General features: G+C 44.9%; 1 protein-coding gene across 2 annotated transcripts in view; it reads right to left on the minus strand.

The window, feature by feature from the left end:
- Positions 1-14,725: 14,725 nt before the first annotated feature.
- IL11RA (interleukin 11 receptor subunit alpha) overlaps positions 14,726-20,025 on the minus strand; it is a 213,402-nt gene continuing 208,102 nt past the window's right edge. For both annotated transcript variants that reach the window (XM_073611619.1, XM_073611628.1), the window contains exon 12: positions 14,726-18,586. In XM_073611619.1, the coding sequence (XP_073467720.1) occupies positions 18,570-18,586 (17 nt within the window). In that variant the 3' untranslated portion in view covers positions 14,726-18,569. The remainder of the gene's footprint in view (positions 18,587-20,025) is intronic.

Raw genomic sequence — 20,025 nt, forward strand, 5'->3', positions numbered from 1 at the left:
GAGGATAGACCAAATAACACAGGGTCTATTTGTTGCATCCCCAGAAGCCTCTTGGGTGTGCTTGCTCATTGCTCTTAGCTCCAGGAGACTGGTGGCAAGGAGCATGTTCATGGAACGTTAGGCCATGGAGGCCTTCTTAGCAATCACTCTATTGATGGCAGAGGGCTGTGCGAATTAGTAAACCTCTCATAGGTCAGCATGCAAATAAAATGGTTACATTTACACATTTACTTAATATACATTAAGGAGCTAAGCTATGTTTAAGGGTCCTTGTATACAAAGTAACAGACATCAGCTCAGCTACAACGAAACTTGCTGTTATGTTATGCCGTAATGCTTCTATGTTAAAGAACTACTGTGTCTCACATGATTGAAGCGCTATCTAGTGGCCAATTTGTTTTCCCCCTGAATTGAGACACTCAAAAAGAAATACTGCATTTTGGCCACTGGATGGTGCTTCAATCATATGAGATTCTATTACCTAGTCACTGACCTAGAGAATGACTCCTTAAAACTATTCAGACACCCTCTAGTTTCACAATTGTCAACAAAAAAAATTTTCAAAGTTTGGGGTACCACATTTTATTTCCTCCCCCTATTCTCAAATATCTGACCCTGGGGGCTCGAGTCCAGAGGTGTTGGTACTTGACTTTTTGAAGGTGTTCTCCATTTTTTTGACCCCTTGCCATATTATAGGGCATTCCTCCATCCACTTACCCCTTGTGAGAAAAATGTAATCCTAATTGATGCCTAGGAGGAACACTTTCCAACCTCTTATCAACTTCTCAATCAGATTAATAGATTAGAAAGTGTATGGCAAGCTTTGGAGATATTTCATACGTCACTGTATATTTAACATATCCTGGTAATTCTGTCTCTTTGGGTCCTTTAACCTTATGTAATATTCAAAACATGAAGAAGGAGGAGTGTTTTGAGCCTTGAAATGCATTGGAGGTTTTAATGAGATCCTATGATGAAACATTAAAGTGACTTACAATTTTTCTCCATTCGGTTTGGGGTTTTTGTTGTGTTTTGGAGAGGATCTCCTTGGTATTTCTGTCCCCATTGGAGAGATATCCGCTCATTTCATTTAAGGGTGACACCAAAGCAGGAAGCGTAGGAAATCTTCTCAATAGCGGCAATGGCAGCGATGAAATGAATTACAGATTTTAATTCTTCTTCCATTCCATCCCATCCAAGACTAAAAAAAACAGTCCTGGCTGAAAATTTGGCTGCTAGAATTGTCTTCTCTCCAGCAGTGCCGGTACAAGGTCATCTAGCGCCCAGGGCGAACATGTCAAATGGCGCTCTCCCAAAAAATGTATAGACAACATGTGTTAGCAACAATCCCTTACTCCCCAAGAAAATCAAGCACTAAAGTGGGGCTATAGAGGGCTAAAAGATCGCAGCATCGGGGCCCCACTCTAGAGATGCCACTGGCTGTCAGATTGCCACTGTGCAGTGTTTGCTTACCCTCCCCTACCCATGTTCTTTGCTGGAAGGAGAAGGGGGAAGATAAACAAACACTGCACAATGGCGATCTGGCAGCACCGATCCAGGAGAGCTGCAGTGGCAGGAGAGGGAGCTGGAGGAGACAGAGAGCACAAACCATTCCTCCTCCCGGCTCTCTCCTCACCCCAGATCTGGCTTGTCTCCTCCAGCACTAGGAATAGTAAAGCTGCCATCAGCTTGTAAGTAGGAACTCTGTCTTCATGCGGTGCCCTGTGTTGCTATGGATATTTAGGTGATTTTATAGTATTATTTATTTGTTTATTGTTCGATTTTAAGAACATGTGCTATTTTAAGAAGCTAATGCCCCCCTATTGATATGCAAATGAACCAATCAGACTGGTTTATGAGCTCAGCAGAGGAAGTACAGGATATGATGCACAGGAAGTTAGGTGGAAGGAAGGACTTCAAACAGGCATGTGGTGAGATAATAGACAGAGTTGTTTTGGAAAACAAAGGAGCAACATGTCTGCTTGAAGTTGGAGTACTTTGGAGACGTTTTGAGTTGGACTCTGAGCGAAGAACCATAAAGAAGATTTCATCTTGATGACTCCATCATACAAATATGTATTGCATACATATTGTACTTGCTTATTTTGCTAGAAAAGATAATTGGCTTGTGCGTGTTGTATTGTGTATCCTACAGTTGTATGTGCAGTTATTCCTGTTTAGTAAAAGCATTAATACACCACAGAGGTCTAAACTTCCTTGGCTTCTACCGCAAGAACCTTTATTAGACACCAAAGTTAAACAATTGGGGGCTCGTCCGGGATTTGCATTAAGCTCAGCCAAAGCAGACCTGTTTTCTGTTGTGTGTTCTGTTGCTTGTGCTGGGAAAATGCTGTGCACATTGTTTAGGAAGAGTAAGGCTGCAAAGGTTTCTGGTGTCCAGGAGGAGAGGATGTGGACCTTTCCTACCTGGGTCAGAGATAATCAGTGGATGTCTGTTGCAAAGGAGTTGGCTAAGTATGCTTCTTCTTTAAAACAGAGCTGGGGGGGGGATGGATTCTCTGATCTTTCCTCAGATTTTAGTCTAAAAATCTTTGGGTTCAGTAAGGGAGAGATGCGGGCAGTTGCTGTGTTTGGTTTGCACTTCCTGCATGCTCTACATATTGAATCTGAAAAGAGGAAAAAGGCAGAGTTAGAAATAGACTTGCTGGAGGAGCAGCTTGCAGTGGCGGCAAAGCGTTTGGAAGAAACTGCATGCAAGGCAAGGTATTTAGAAAGTAGGGCACTCAAAGTCAAACCTGCAGTGGTTTCGAAGTGTGTTCAAACCACCACAGGCAGAACTGAAGATTTGAGTGAGCAGCATGCAGCAGTCATTAAAAGGTCTAATGATGCCCTAACAAAAGACAAAGGCCCTAAGCATATAAGCAAAAGTAGGACATGTGCCACTGTTACTTCCCAAGAGCGGGAATCCAGGAGACACATGTGGACTGATTTACTTAAGGTGAGGGTCCCTAGAAAGGAAAGATGGGATTCCTACACCAGCATTGGTGGAAGCAAGTGGCTGGGAATGGTAGATTGAGTCACATTAAGTATTTTTGTTGTCATAGAATGGGGCGTTTTGCTAGAGAGTGCTGTGAAGACTGGACAACAGCAAGCCATTGTTCCCAGGACAGCATGGAGAGAGATGCAGGTTTATTATTTCCACTGGAAATCAATGCCCTTCTGTGTAAGTGTTACAAGGCAACAATGGGCACCCTACAATAGCTTTGCAGTTAGAACTGGGCAGATAGAGAAGCAACATGTCTGCTTAAAGCTGGAACACTTTGAGTTGGACTCTGAGCAAAGAACCATGAAGAAGATTCCATCTTGATGACTCCATCATTAAGAAGTTGGGTATACGTATTGTATACATATTGTACATGCTTATTTTGCTAGAAATTGGCTTGTGCATGTTGCATTGTGTATTCTACAGTTGTATGTGCAGTTTTTCCTGTTTAGTAAAAGCATTAATACACTACAGAGGTCTAAGCTTCTTTGGCTTCTCCCGCAAGAACCTTTCTTAGACACCACAGCAAAACATGCCCACCCCCCTCACCGCCCCCAGGGCAGCCGTCCCTTCTGCCCACCCTGTGTCCCTGCCCTGCTCTCCAGCATCCATTTTATACATAATAAAGAATAACCAACAAACATTGTTTTCTCCTTTATGTTTATTTTACAATTTTATATTGAACTTTTGAAGCTAACGGAACCGGCAAACAAGCAGCGATGAATACATTTGATCCTATATACATTATACACCATGGATCATATAGACTCATACAAAGAATATATTTATTTAAGAAAAAAAAACACTATCAACAAATGAACTTTCTGGTGAGGTATCAGATTTCTGCAAAAGGTTGTTAAATTAGGAAACAAATTAAAAATCTGCAAACTGTACAACAACTGAAATTGTAAATGAATTCACAGCTGGGGAGCACTACACATCCTAGCAGGACTAGCCAGCTGCTATGGCATACTGGGAGTTGTAGTTGGCGGTGCTGATAAAATCTTGTGTTCATTTCCAAGTGGCAGTTTAAAGGAATTGTCCACCTTCTGATGACTTGCATCTTTTTCCCTCCTGCAGCTTTTACCTTGCGCTACACTAGATTACTCTTTATAAAATATATTTCAGATTTTTTTATAGCTCCTGTGCTTTTATTTATGCATTTCCCTACATTCTGCTTATGTAAATCTGTTGTCCTAGAACAGCGGTTCTCAACTGCCAGGCCGCGGCCGCCCTCATAACGGGCAGTGCCTTGCTGCCGGCTCTGAGAGCTACTGCTGTCACAACAGGTTCGGAATGGCCAACTGGATAACTGGAGGATCCTCCACCTGCTGCATCACCAAAAAAGCCAGGCTACTACTATTACTTTTTATGAATAACAGTAACTTGGTTGAATTGACATTGTGGACAAGTTGACCTGCACCCAACGGATTTGAAACAGTTGCAGTAATGCTGCAGGATCATCAGGCTTTGGCGGTGCTGGCTCCTATCCTGAGGTATGTTAAAGGCCACCACTGACACCAGCGGGGGGGGGGGCATTCTCCCTTGTGGCCCACTATTCTTCTGACACTAATGATTTTGTGGGACCAAAATCCCCCAGTGCCTACTATGGCTCCAGTGATTTGACGTTGTAAGCTCTTCTAGGCATCACTATCTCACCGACGGCAATGGTTTGAAAGACTTTTTTATTTACCTAGGAGGCACCATTCTCCCCTGGGGTCCAATGTTCAATTGACACCAATAAGTTTGGAGACATTTTCCCCTAGGGTCCATTATGACTCCAATTTGAGGTTTTATACTCTTCTGGGGTCATTATCTCACTGATGGCAATGGTTTGAAGGCTTTTGTTTATTTACCTGGGGGCCATAACACCAAATTTTTGAGGAACCATTCACGCTGGGGTCCACTATTCCCCTGACACCAATGAGTTTGAGGGACATTATCCCCCAGGACCCACTATGACTCCAATGATTTGAGGTTCTATGCTCTTCTGGGGGTCATTATTTTACCACTGCCAATGGTTTGAAGGGGTTTTTTTTTACCTGGGGGCCATTACACCAATTATTTGAGGGAGCATTCTCCCCTGGGGACCACAATTCCACTGGCACCAGTGATTTTGGGGGACCATTATCCCTCAGCGCCCTCTATAATACCAATGATTTGAGGTTCTATGCTTTTCTGGGGGTCACTATGTCACCGATACCAATGGTTTGAAGGACTTTTTTTTTGTTTACCCGGGGGACATTACACCAAATATTTAAGGGACCGTTCTCCCCTGGGTACAACTATTCCACTTACACCAACAATTTGGGGGACCATTATCCCCTATGAACCACTATAACCCCAATAATTTGAGAACCATTATCCCCCAGGACCCACTAGGACTTCAGTAGTTTGAGGTTCTATGCTCTTCTGGGGGTCACTATTTCACCAATGGTTTGATTTTTTTTTTTTACTTTACCTGAGGTCATTACACCAATTATTTGAGGGACCAACTTTCCCTTGGGGCCCACTTTTCCACTGACACCATTATTTTGGGGAACCATTATACCCCAGGGCCCAGTATGACACCAATGATTTAAGGGTCTGCTTTTCCCTGGGGGCCGTTATCTAACACCTATGGTTTGTAGGACTTTTACATCTTACACTAATGATTTGGGGGCGATGCTCTCCTGGGGCCCATTATTCCACTGACACCAATGATATAAAGGGCTATTCTCCCTTGGGGGTGACTATTTCACTGGTATTGATTTTGGGAACAATTTTTCCCTTGTGGCCACTATTACTTGTTACAGAAAGTCATATTTTTGTCCAAATACTCTCTTTTTTAAATACATTTTCCATACATAATTTGCATCCTCACACTTCTATTATAAGAGCATTAACTTTTTTTTTTCAGTTGGAGCATGAAAGGTTTTGGAAGAGCATCATGGTGAAAATGCAATACGTTCCCCCACTGGCTCCCAATAGGCTGCTTTGGTCCCTGTTACCCCACTGGCTCCCAATGGGCTGCTATGACTACTGTTACCCCACTGCCTCCCAATAGACTGCTAGGGCTCCTGTTACCCCACTGGCTCCCAATAGGCTGCTATGACTACTGTTACCCCACTGGCTCCCAATGGGCTGCTATGACTACTGTTACCCCACTGGCTCCCAATAAGCTGCTATGACTACTTTTGCCCCACTGGTTCCCAATAGGCTGCATTGGCTCCTGTTACCCCACGGGCTCCCAACAGGCTGATATGGCTCCTGTTGCCCCACTGTCTCTCTCTCTATGCATTTTAAAGGGTTCATTTCCCATCACGGATGGAGCATCTTCTACCAGGACAAGCAGTACCGGGACAGGGTCGCCTAGCACCCAGGGCAAGGATCCAGAATTGCCCCCCCCTCCTCCACTGTTAATACCCACCGTAGAATGGGTGTGCCACCTCTATTTTTTGCCCCCTTGCTTCTCTGCGCCCAGGGCAGCTCTCCCTTCTGCCCACCCCTGAAGACAAGCCATCTGAAGGTGGAAATCCTATAAAAAGCCATCAGCAAGGACAACGGTTAGGATGTATTTCTGCACTGTGATAGTGTTCTGTCACTGATAATAATACAATTCCTATAATACTGGGCAGAATACGAGCTTTATAAATCTAAACAGCATTCCGATACGTGAATTCTTACAACCGTCTTCACAAATCACACACATGGGAAGTGACTAACATACATCCAACTGAGATATACAGATTATACTAGCTGTGTGGACAGATGCTGTCCATATCTAGAGTTATTGCTTATATACAGGCTAAATCACAGACCACGCGACGGCGAGGAAGGGGGGTGGGGGGTCTGTGATGGACAGGCGTGGAGTAAGAAGCATTGTTTCTAGGTAGTCGCTGCGTGTATGCCCGACCTTCGTAGGGTGGACTCTGCTTATGAGGATCATTTCCATGGTTTTCCAATGCAATGTATGATAAATAGTTTTGGGGGAAATACCAATTATGGCCACTAGATAGAGCTAAGGATCATTGGTAATCAGCTCCATCTACTGGTCGTATTGTAGTAGTTTGCCAAACCACTTTGTTTTTTTTTCAATGAATGAATAACATTCAGGGCAAATAGAAGAACATTTGATTTTGCTTCATTCGTATGGAAAAAAAAATGTACCAGCATTTTTACTAAACGAATAGCTTAAAAAAAAAAAAAAATCTATAATTATTTTTTTTATTATTATTATTTTCTTTTTTTTTTCTATGTTTTTTTTCCTATGATGGACCACATTATATGTCTAATTTTTAATTCTGCCAATATGCCAACTTTAAGGGAAAAAAAAAAAAAAATCAATCCTCTACATGTCGATTACATACACACCATAACATTTTAAGCACACTTCATTGTTGATTCTTGCCTGCTTTTATGTTGCAAATGCTGAAGCAGGCTATTGCACTACCTTCCTGAGTGGGCGTGTCTACCTTCTATAATCACATGATCCGTCACAGAAACCTTGCATCCTCCAGCAACCCTGCAGACATATGGCAAGAACATCAGCAAAAATAAAAGGCTCAAGGCAGTAAAAAAAAAAAAAAAAAAAAAAAGGTCAGTGCTGGGGATGCCTGAAACTTTATCTCAGGTTCTGTGCTAATTTATGGGAAAAACAATGAATCATTTAGACCAGAGGTCTCCAAACTGCATAATTTCTCCCACTGACCCCACAAAGGGGCAAAATTGTTCCCAATTACACCAACGATGGGGCAAAATTCCTTCCACTAACCCCAATGATGGGGCACTATTCCTCCCAATGACACCAATCATGGGGCACAATTTCTCCCACTGACAGGTTACTATTCCACACAATGACACCAACGATGAGCCACTATTCTTCCCATAGATACCAACAATGGGGCACTATTCCTCCCAATGACACCAATCATGGGGCACAATTTCTCCCACTGACACCATTGACAGGTTACTATTCCACACAATGACACCAACAATGGGCCACTATTCTTCCCAAAGATACTAACAATGGGGCACTATTCCTCCCAGTGACACCAATTATGGGGCATAATTTCTCGCTCTGACCCCACAAAGGGGCAAAATTGTACCCAATTACACCAACGATGGGGTAAAATTCCTTCCACTAACACCAACTATAGGGCACTATTCCTCCCAATGACACCAATGATGGGACACTATTCCTCCCAAAAATACCAATGATGGGACACTATTCCTCCCAATGAGACCAATTATGGTACATAATTTTTCCCACTGACACCAACGATTGGGTATAATTTCTCTCCACTGACCCCACAAAGGGGCAAAATTGTTCCCAATTACACCAACGATAGGGAAAAATTCCTTCCACTAACACCAATCATGGGGTGCTATTCCTCCCAATGACACCAATTACAGGGCACTATTCTTCCCAATGACACCAATTATGGGGCATAATTTCTCCCACTGACACCAACGATGGGGCGCTATTCCTCCCAAAAAATACTAACAATGGGGCACTATTCCTCCCAATGACACCAATTATGGGGCATCATTTCTCCCGCTGACCCTATAAATGGGCAAAATTGTTCCCAATTACACCAACGATGGGGCAAAATTCATTCCACTAACACCAATGATGGGGCGCTGTTCCTCCCAATGACACCAATCCCTCACTGTTACAAGGGTGGAGATCCAATCGATATAGAATTTGAGGTTAAAGCAGAAGAAGGCCCAATTTCTCCCACTGACGCCAACAATGGATCACTATTCCTCCCACTGACACCGACGATTGGGTATAATTTTTCCCACTAATCCCACAAAGGGGCAAAATTGTTCCCAATTACACCAACGATGGGGCAAAATTCCTTCCGCTAACACCAATGATGGGGCGCTATTCCTCCCAATTATGGGGCACAATTTCTCCCACTGACACTAATGACGGGGCACTATTCCTCCCCAAAATATCAACAATGGGGCACAATTTCTCCCACTGACACCAATGACGGGTTACTATTCCACACAATGACACCAACGATGGTGCACAATTCCTCCCACTGACAATTGCTCCCACTTATGCCAAGGCATTTTCTACTCCCACTGGGCACAGTGCCCCCCCCCCCCCCTCAAAGTCTGAAGGACAGTAAACTGGCTCTGTGTTTAGAAAGTTTGGAGACTCCTGATTTAGACAAATACAAGATGAGATTTTTTTTTTTTGGAAAATAGGTATGCATTCCAGGGGCATACAATCCCCTTTAATCAGAGCTGGAGGAAAAGTTTAAAATAACACACATACAAATAGTGAGAAAGCAGAATTGCATATTTTTTTTTAGCAGTGCTAGTAGTAATTCTGCTTCATCACAAAGGAAAAATCCTTAGGAGTCCAAAGTCTTTATTGTTCAACTGGTTACAACAAGCAGGGCAACGCGTTTCAGAGGGCCGCACAATCCCCCTTTATCAGGGCTGGAGGAAAAAGTATAACCATAACCGCTCTGGAAGGTTTCACCCCCCCCCCCCCTTCATGACCAGGCCATTTTTTGCTATTCAGCACTGCGCTACTCTAACTGGTAATTGCACAGTCATGCAACGCTGTATCCAAACGATATTTATATAATTTTTTTCACACAAACAGAGCTTTCTTTTGTTGGTATTTGATCACCACTGGGGGTTTTTTTTATTATATAAACGAAAAAATACTGACAACTTTGAAATTCTGAAAAAAAAACAATATTTTTTACTTTCTGCTATAAAACATATTCAATAAAAAAAATGTTAAAAATCTAATTTCTTCATAAATTTTGGGGCAAAATGTATACTGCTACATGTCTTTGGTTTAAAAAAAATCCCAATAAGTGTATATTGATTGGTTTGCATGAACGTTATAGTGTCTACAAACTATGGGATGTATACTGAAATTTTTAAATTTTTTTATACTACTAATGGCAGTGATCAGCGACTTTTAGTGGGAGTGTGATAGTGCGGCGGTAAATCTGAAAATAACTGACACTTTGTAGGAACTGACACTGACATCACCAGTAACCAGATTACAGTGATCAGTGCTAATACTATACACTGTCACTGTACTAACAACACTGGCTAGGAAGGGGTTAACATCTAGGGGCAATCAAAGGGTTAAAGTGGTTCTAAAGCAGGGGTGTCAAACTGGTGGCCCTCCAGCTGTTGCAGAACTACAATTCCCATGAGGCATTGCAAGGCTGACAGTTACAAGCATGACTCCCATAGGCAGAGGCATGATGGGACTTGTAGTTCCGCAAAACAGCTGGAAGGCCACTAGTTTGAGACCCCTGTTCTAAAGCCTTAAAGGTGCAGCTTCCCCCAGACCCCCCCTCCCGTTTTCCTTACCCGAGCCCATTTGATCCAGCGAGCAGCAGCTCCCACCACTGTCTCTCTCCTCATTGGATAGATTGATAGCAGCGGGAGCCATTGGTTCCTGCTGCTGTAAATCAAATCTGGTGACACGGGGATGGGGCTTAGTCCCGCTGTCTGTGTCAATGGACGCAGTAGTGGGACTCGGGAGCGAGCACACATGGGTACCCCCCATTGGAAAATAACTTTCCTTGTGGGTACCCGATGAAGGGGACACCCAATGAAGAGGACCGACGATGAGGAGGACACCCAATGAAGAGAACACCCAATGAAGAGGACAACCAATGAAGAGGGCACCGATGAAGAGGACACCCAATGAAGAGGACACCCGATGAAGAGGGCACCGATGAAGAGGACACCCGATGAAGAGAACACCCGATGAAGAGGACAACCAATGAAGAGGACACCCAATGAAGAGCACACCCAATGAAGAGGACACCCGATGAAGAGGGCACCGATGAAGAGGACACCCAATGAAGAGAACACCCGATGAAGAGGACAACTAATGAAGAGGGCACCAATGAAGAGGACACCCAATGAAGAGGACACCTGATGAAGACGGCACCGATGAAGAGGACACCCGATGAAGAGGACACCCGATGAGGAGAACTCCCAATGAACAGGACACCCAATGAACAGGACACCCATTTAAGAGGACACCCGATGAAGAGGACACCCGATGAAGAGGACACCGAATGAAGAGGACACCGATGAAGAGGCTTTCCTTGGGGGCGCCCGATGAAGAGGCTGTCCTTGGGGGCACCCAATGAAGAGGCTGTCCTTGGGGGCACCCGATAAAGAGGCTTTCCATGGGGGCACCCGATGAAGAGGCTTTCCTTGGGGGCACCCAATAAAGAGGCTTTCCTTTGGGGCACCCGATAAAGAGGCTTTCCTTGGGGGCACCCGATGAAGAGGCTTTCCTTGGGGGCACCCGGTGAAGAGGCTTTCCTTTGGGGCACCCGATAAAGAGGCTTTCCTTGAGGGCACCCGATGAAGAGGCTTTGGGCATCCGATAAAGAGGCTTTCCTTGGGGGCACCCGGTGAAGAGGCTTTCCTTGGGGGCACCCGATGAAGAGGCTTTCCTTGGAGGCACCCGATGAAGAGGAGGGGCCTGGAGCGCCGGTGGGGGACCCCAGAAGTAGAGGGTAGGAGCTGCTCTGTGCAAAAGCATTGCACAGAGCAGGTGAGTATAGAAATGTATGTTATTAAAAAAAAAAAATTTGAGGGTTTACAACCACTTTAACTGTGTGCCTGATAAGTTTTATTAAGCAGCGTTCTGGGTTTTACTAAAAAAAAAAAAAAAAAAAAAAAAACAGCTGCATCACTCCTCTCCGTAGAGAGCTCTGTGTTGTTTACCAACACAGGGCTCTCTTCTGTCATTCGCTCAGTCGATCAGCAGGTCTCGGCCATAAATCTTTGGCTGGGACCCGCTTATTGGCTTGTGATGTAGCAAATGACAGCACAGCCAGCTTGGCAGGCACGTGCGGAAATGCTGGATATATATGTGATACAGCGGATCAGGGCAGCACTGTAGCAGTAAAGCTACAGGAGGCAGTCCGGAAGTGCATAAAATACAAACATAAAAACTTTTATAAACCAGAATTACAACTAACAATACAAAAAAAAAATATGAAATGCAACCCAGAAAAAGGGGGATTGTGAGGCCCTCCGAAACGCGTTGCCCTGCTTGATGTAAGCAGTTGAACAATAAAGACTTTGGGCTCCTAAGGATTTATTTTTTTATTTGACAATCTTGTTCACCTATTCCGTTTGTGTCCAATATCTTTCTGAATCTATTTCTAAGCTTTGAATTTTCCCACCAGGCGATGGATAGGGGCATTTAGAAGGAGGAGCAGTAAGACACAGCCGCTGTGCAGCACTACTAAACACAAAGCACAGCACACGGATTTAAAAGGCAGTTTTGGCCACCATCCTCCCTTCCCTCCCTGGATGTATAAAATGACAATGTACAAAAAAGTAACACAATTTATAAAACACTGACACAGATCGATACAATTATATACATTTCGCTGATCACACCAAAAAACAAACAAACAAAAAATTGATTGGCTGATTCAACTGCAGGGAAATACAGAAGAATGTATCATTTTTATCAGCTTACAGCCTCACATAGGGAAACCACTGAAAGTTTTTTGTTTTTTTTTTTCTTCCCAGAAAGGCATCCATGGTTTTCTAAAGTCTATGTATAGTTTTTTAGGTTTTTTTTTTAGTTTTGAATGGAGCGGGGAAGAGTTTGAACCCCCCCGTCAGATGGGAACACCCAAAACTTCCAGCTGGACAGCAGCAGAGCCAGTTACGATGGCAGAGAGATCTCACTGTTGGGAGTATCCAAGACATATAGGAAGCCAATGGCCAGGGCCGCTGATAAGGCAGTACAGCCAGCCCCCTTGTACTGGAGCCCGGGGCCACATCAGTTAAAAAAGGGGGGCCCGGGCACTTGCTGAGCAGGAGGGCTGGATGCACTGTCTTATTGGAGACACCAATCCTCTTCTGCCACTACAGCATTGCAGCTTCTCCTCCTCTTTCTCCCTCTGGCTGCACTGCAAGGGGATTGGTTCTAGCACATCTTCAATATGCTGTCAGGGCACCCTCTATGTGTGGTCCTTTCCCCCTGCAGCACTGCCGGCTTCCCCTCTCCCCTGCGGCCACATAGGGAGATGTTTCAGAATGGAGAGCAGGGAAAGAGGCCTGTAAATATGTAATTTACCGGCCTCTTCCTTTCCTGTATGAACACAGTGAGCGATTGGTAATAATCACTCCTGTGTCCATTCATTACTGAAGCATAAGGAGATGTTTCAGAATGGAGAGCAGGGGAAGAGACCGGTAAGTATGTCATTTACTGGCCTCTTCCTTTCCTGAATGAACACAGTGAGCGATTGGTACCTATCAGGTAGGCATTATAGGGCCACATGTTCTAACAGCAGCCCTGAACACAGCACACCAGGATCCACCAAAATGTGTCACTTTTGAGTGACCCGGAAGAAAAAAAATTGCATAACATACTATATACTCCTATATACAAATGATGGAGTCTAAAGTTAAAAGATACTTCATATATTTGCAATCACACATCTGAATACTAATCAGCAGACCTAACATAAACTGGATGCAGCTGTTTTTCGTCCATCACCTGAGAAGGTCAGTAAGTTTTGGCACACGCACAATCAAGATCAGATAATTAGGATGGAAGCACCCGGTATTATGGGCAGTCAGTGGTTGACAGAGTCTCCAATAGGCCCCTGTGTAAGATCAACATTTGGCTCCTACTGCGCAGCTGCTGGCAAAGTAAAGCCACCTATTCATGGAGTATGGCTTGGCAGGTAGATAGAAGTGACCTGTGTCCAAGTCTACAGGCCAACAGGAGGGGTCCCAGCACCCATTTGACTCAGATCTAGTATACATGGGCCCCTAAATCCCAGGAGGCCCTTGTGCAGCAACAAAAATGGCATGTCCACCCCATTGGCAGTCATGCACCTTGCCCCCTCTGTATGTGCTGAGACACCTTTAATAAGATAAATAGTGAAGTCATAGTAAATATGAGCCATTGGAGTATAGGGATGGGCAACCACAAAACACTTCCAAAAACCGACCAGCCAATTTATCTCATGGTGTGACTTCTGATCCCTCCCTTCTGCACAGTTCTTAATAAAGAGACCTTGTCCCGATGACTTAAGCTCACTACAGCAGTGAGAAGTGCCAAAACCAAATTCACTGAGCCAGTGGTGGAAAGTGTGACCTATGCAACCCTGGTAGTCCCGCCACTGGCTCATTGAGTTCATTTTTGGAACTCACCAGTGAACTACCAGGGTTGCAAAGGTAGCACTTGTCACTGGGCTCTGGCCCCCCCAAGATGGTCAGGAAGGGGGCCCTCAGCAGAACATGTGAAAGGGTAATGCTGCAGGACCGTAATAAAGGGCCCTGCAACAGGAGTAAAGAACCCGGGATCAGTGGGAAGGGGAGAAGGAAAGATTGATCGCACACTTGAATCCAAATGATGCTGTAGAATTTTCTTTATTGTCATGAGCCAGAAAAAATTGCAATGACGATCAGTTGACGCGTTTCACATGAAAAGAACCGTGCTTATTGTCATGAGCCAGACAAAATTGCAACGATGATCAGTTGACGCGTTTTACATGAAAAGAACCATGCTTATTGTCATGAGCCAGACAAAATTGCAACGATGATCAGTTGACGCGTTTTACATGAAAAGAACCATGCTTATTGTCATGAGCCAGACAAAATTGCAACGATGATCAGTTGACGCGTTTCACGCGAAAAGAACCATGCTTGTTCACAACGTGATGAACAAGCACGGTTCTTTTCGTGTGAAACGCGTCAACTGATCATCGTTGCAATTTTGTCTGGCTCATGACAATAAAGAAAATTCTACAGCATCTTTTGGATTCAAGTGTGCGATCAATCTTTTCTTCTCTTCTTGATATTGCCTACGGTGATGAGCCGGGCTCAGCACCTTGGATCAGGTCTGTCCATTTTTTAGCTTGAAGCGGTGTGTGCACCCTTGTTCTGTTTCCTGAATAATCAGTGGGAAGGACCTGGGACTGATGGGAAGGGCTCTGGGACCAGTGGGAAGGGAGCCAGGACCGGTGGCAAAGGCCTCAGGACCAGTAACAAGGGCCCTAGGACTGATAGAAATGGCCCCAGCATGGGGTCAGGGGGGCCCTTCATGGTTTCTAGCACAGGTGCCCTGAAGAGTTTAGTTGTGCCTCTGCACAGAGCCTCCACTTTATGTTCTCCAAAAAGTTCCTCTTTGCCCAGTTTCAGACACCATTTTACTGCTGCAGAAATTGACACTTCTGAGAGTGTGGGATCATGTAGACTGGCTCTTTATATATAGTCCTAGTTTACTGCATCATTAGGATGTTGTCACCGGGGCCTCTGAAATCGGAGACAAGATGGTGGCACCCAACAACAAATGGGCAACATTTGGTGAACCATGGATGGAGCCAACTTTCCAAATCAGCACAAGTCTACAGGTATGTGGGCTGATAGAGAGTAAACAGAGGAATTAAGACTAAATCTACTGGGTGCGGGGTCACTTTAAATCGCTGCTTTCACATTGGTTAAAGGAGTTGCTCTGTATAGAACACAATCCTAGATTAATGCCCAGGTAATTGATATACAGCTTGTTAACTGAGTTCCCTTATTAGCCTATAGCTTAACCAGCTGACTAGTACAGTTTGTCTCCATACTGAAGGCCTGTAAAAGGTAAGAAAAGTGCAAACAGTGAAAATCAGGGACATTTATAAACTGCTGATTCTAAATTTTGCAAGATTGAAGTACTCATTTTTTATTTTTATTTTTTTTTCATTTTTTTATCCTGCATTAGTTTTATAAGTGTCCCCCCTTGTGTAGAGATTATGGTGTTATCCATGAATAAAGTGGATTTCCAGGAAGAACAGAGGGAATCCAACTGCAGCTATTTTCTGGAGAGAAAACTGCAATTTCACCGTAGCAACATCTACTGGTCAAATCTGGTATAGCAGCCTGACCTGAAAGTAAATGCAAACTCTTGTTTTTTGTGCAGTTGGATTTCAGTCCTCCCAGCTCTCGGGAACAACAGAATAATAGGAGTCTTAAGCCTCATACACACGGTCGGATTGTTGGCCAACAAAGCGTCAGACTTTAGTCCGAAGGGCGTGTGCCAAGAACTTGTCTTGCATACAAACGGTACACAATTGTCGTCCAACAAACATGAATGTAGTGACGCTCTACGAGGAATTTCAGCTCTTGAGCGCCACCCTTTGGGCACCTTCTGCTAATGTCGTGTTTGGTGAGCATTGATTCCGAGCATGCGTGTTTGTACTTTGGACTTTTGTGTGATGGACTTGTGTACAGACGATAGGAAAATCTGACAACAGACCATTGTCCGCCGAAAATTTACTAGCCTGCCATCCAACATTTGTCGGCGGAAAGTTGGACAACAATTGTCTGATGGAGCGTACTAACGGTTGGATTTTAGGCCAACAGTCTGTCATCACACAATTCCCTGCCGAAAATCCGATCGTGTGTACGAGGCTTGAGTGTTACCTCCTGAGTTTGCAGGAGGCAAAGAACATGGTACTACATAGAGAAGTACAGTTTCCAAGTTCTTCTTGAAGCAACTGAAGAAAACCTTGAAAGACCCTCTTACTTTTTTTTTAAATTCCAAGCTTCCCTCCTTTCTTCCAATGGTTTAACAAGCCAATAGAACTAGGAGAGAGACATTGTTACTGTGACACAACTCGGAGGAGGGTAGCCAATGAGGGTCACCTTGGTTTTCCCTACGTGTTCTCATAGGTTGGATATGGCAGTGAATTGCTGTCCCTGAAATGTGACATCACAAGGATCTCTAACCTCCAAAATGCCCCTTGTAGTCCAGCTTGTCATTATACCAAAACCAAAATTTCCAGGGAGCCTCAACATCCTTACTGAACATAGACACCCCTTTAATGCCATAATTAGTTCTGGCTCGAACCCCTGGACCTATAGGAGCCAAGAGGCTTCAGGTGTCCAGAAATATCTCATACTATGTACACTTTTTATTGAGGACCATGACTTTTGGTTTCTCAAAATAATATCAGCTTGTACTCTGCGAAGGTTCTGAAGCATGCTTCCCTAAATTCGCCATGGAACGTTGTGATGATGGGCTGCTTACACTGCCCTATCTGTTCATTTATACCAGTGGTCTCCAAACTATGGCCTGGAGTGCCAGATGTGTCCCTTTGTTTGCCTCTATCTGGCAATTAGGGCACTATTACACCAACTGATACCAATGATGAGGCACCATTCCCTCTACTCACACCATCAATGGGGGAATACTTTTCTCATTGAAATCAACAATGGGGCACTATTCCACCCACTACAACCAATGATGGGACACTGATGCCAGGGTATTTTCTACTCCCTCTGGCCCCCTAAAGCCTGAAGGACAGTAAATTGGCGCTTTGCTTAGGAAGTTTGGAGAACCCTGATTAACACCATCCCTCCAAGGTAGACATCCAGATTATTGAAAGAACTTGGCCCCATGCACAGGTTCCGGATGCACTTTATGAACAAACCAAAACCAGAATTTGATCTGGGGTGGTCAGGATGGCCAGGGCTGGGCTTGATAGGTAGGCAGAAGAGGTGGCAATCTTGGATGCTTCAGCAGGGTCCAAAAAGAGCATCATATGCCCCTCCTAAACCAGCTGGTCATTATACCAAAACCTCAACTTATGCAGTTCACAGCTCATGGGGGAATGGGTGGACTTTGGCTTTTCACCTTGGGACCTTGTCCAAGTACTGCGGGTGGTTTTGTTATTACAATTGGTTTGAAATACTACGTAATTCCATGAAACATGAGAGGCACTGCCCCCCAACTCCCTGGTGAAGCCAACTCTGGTCTAGACTTCACATGCAGATTAGCTCTATAAACCGTTTGGTATCTAATGGACTGTGCCCAACTCTACAGATATGGCATCCAAGTCAATGAAGCCTACATTAGGCTGATGGGCTCCATAAGACCAGCAGTTCCGCCATCTTTCAGCCACGTATATCGTCCTTGTAATATAAGCACAACAGCTGCATGACTGCAGAACACCATGAAGAAAAGTCTATGTGGTAGCAGCATTGATCGGTTCGTTGAACTACAGTCGACAGCCGGCACGGCACCGGACAGTCCGGTTAGTTCAAGGATGAAAAAAAAAAATGTATGCAGAATTCAGAAGCCAGTCAGCACTTGAGACGCTTCCTTAAGTGTCCTGGAACATGAGCTTCCATTGACAATAAAACTTTCCAAAAAGTTTGTCACATTTTGCACCTGGCTCCTGAGGTTTGCTATCAGTCATGATTAGTGTTTAGTCTACCAGGTCTTTTGCATTATGGTTTTCTGACGTTGTTTTAGAGTGTTTATTGTTTTTGTTTTTTTATGTTATCCTAGTGAGCTGCCGTAAAGGCGAGCGCCTTGTCAGTTATGCCCTCCAGGAGAAAAAAGCAAACTGCAGATCTGATGAAAGGTGCTTGTCTGCCCTCCGGTGGACAGCTAATGGAACGGCAGCGCCTCCAAAACAGCCAATTTTATCTCATCTGTCTCTCTCTATTGTCCATGGTAGAGAGTCATGATATTCCACAGATCCATTTCTCCTCCTCCCGGGGAAAATGGTTTATTTGCCAGATCGGGACTTCATTTTTTCTCCTTGCATAACTACAAAATCTGTGTTTCTGAGGAAAGAAAAGAGGGTTAAAGAAAATATGAATAGAGGTTTCGTTAGCATTAGACCTAATATGACTTAAAGGCAGGATTGTTGCTAGGTCTACAAAAGATCTGGGGCTAGAGCCCATAGCAGCGTAGTAAAGAAAGTCATACACTTGGGCGGGCATACACGTGTATATACAGTAATATACGTGTGTGTGTGTATATATCCCCAGAGAACCCCCCCCTTACATCAGGGTCCCTAGAGAGCCCCCCCTTACATCAGGGTCCCCAGAGAGCCTCCTCCTTACATCAGGGTCCCCAAAAAGCCTCCCCCTTGTATCAGGGTCCCCAGAGAGCCCCCCACTTACATCAGGGTTCCCAGAGAGTCCCGCTTACATTAGGGTCCCCAGAGAGCCCCCCTCCTTACATCAGGGTCCCCAGAGAGCCTCCCCCTTGCATCAGGGTCCCAAGAGAGCCTCCCCCTTGCATCAGGGTCCCCAGAGACCCCCCCACTAACATCAGGGTCCCCAGAGAGCCTCCCCTCCCCTTGGGGACCCCTGCAGAGACTCGGGGCTATGGTCTCCAGATTCGGGGCTATAGCCCCAAAAGCCACCCCATAGCGACGCCACTGCTTAAAGGTGTTTCATTTTTTTTTAAATTAACAAACATGCCACACTTATTTGCTCTGTGCAATGGTTTTGCACAGAGCAGCGCCAATCCTCCTCTTCTCGGGTCCCCTTCTGGTCCCTCCCCCCAACGATGCCCACCACAGTAAGCTGCTTGCTATGGAGGCACTCATGTGTGCTTCCTCCGAAGCCGTCCTCGCCCCCCACAACCACTTTAAGCACATTGCCAAGAATGCCTATCATTTGATCATAATGTTTATCTATAGTCAGACCAAGATGAGTTACCTGTTCTCAGTATGGTATACAGGTAACTTTAGGCAAGGTTCATTTTAGCAGTTCACTGCTAGACCACCCCAGAGACAGTTCCCAATCAGTGGCGGCTGGTGCTTAATTTTCTTGGGGCGGGGGGGGGGGGGCGTCCGGTGGCTTCCCCAGCCAGCCAGCAACTCCCCCAGCCAGCCAACCCCCCCCCCAGCACCTGCCTAATCCAGGTCACGCTCCCCCCCACTGCTCCCCCCCCCCAGAGTCCTGGTGGTCGCTTCTCCTCCCAGCCAATCAGAACTTAGAACCCACGGCAAATCGAGGCTTAGGACTGCCGGCCAATCGAGTCTCAGGACCTGCTTCCTGATTGGCCAAGAGGAGAAACAGGAAGACATTAGCCAATATTAATTGGCTAATGTCACACAACTTAGTGGGCTCCGTGCGCAGTGCTCTGCACTCGAAGCCCACCCTTTTTTAAGCCAATTAGAGCCTCAGGCTCTAATCATGTGCTTCTAAAAAAAAAAAAAAAAACTCCATTAAAATCTATGTGTCCAGCGCCCTGCATGTAGATTAGGGGC

This window comes from Aquarana catesbeiana, linkage group LG01 (assembly GCF_042186555.1).
Source record: "Aquarana catesbeiana isolate 2022-GZ linkage group LG01, ASM4218655v1, whole genome shotgun sequence".
Classification (NCBI taxonomy): domain Eukaryota; kingdom Metazoa; phylum Chordata; class Amphibia; order Anura; family Ranidae; genus Aquarana; species Aquarana catesbeiana.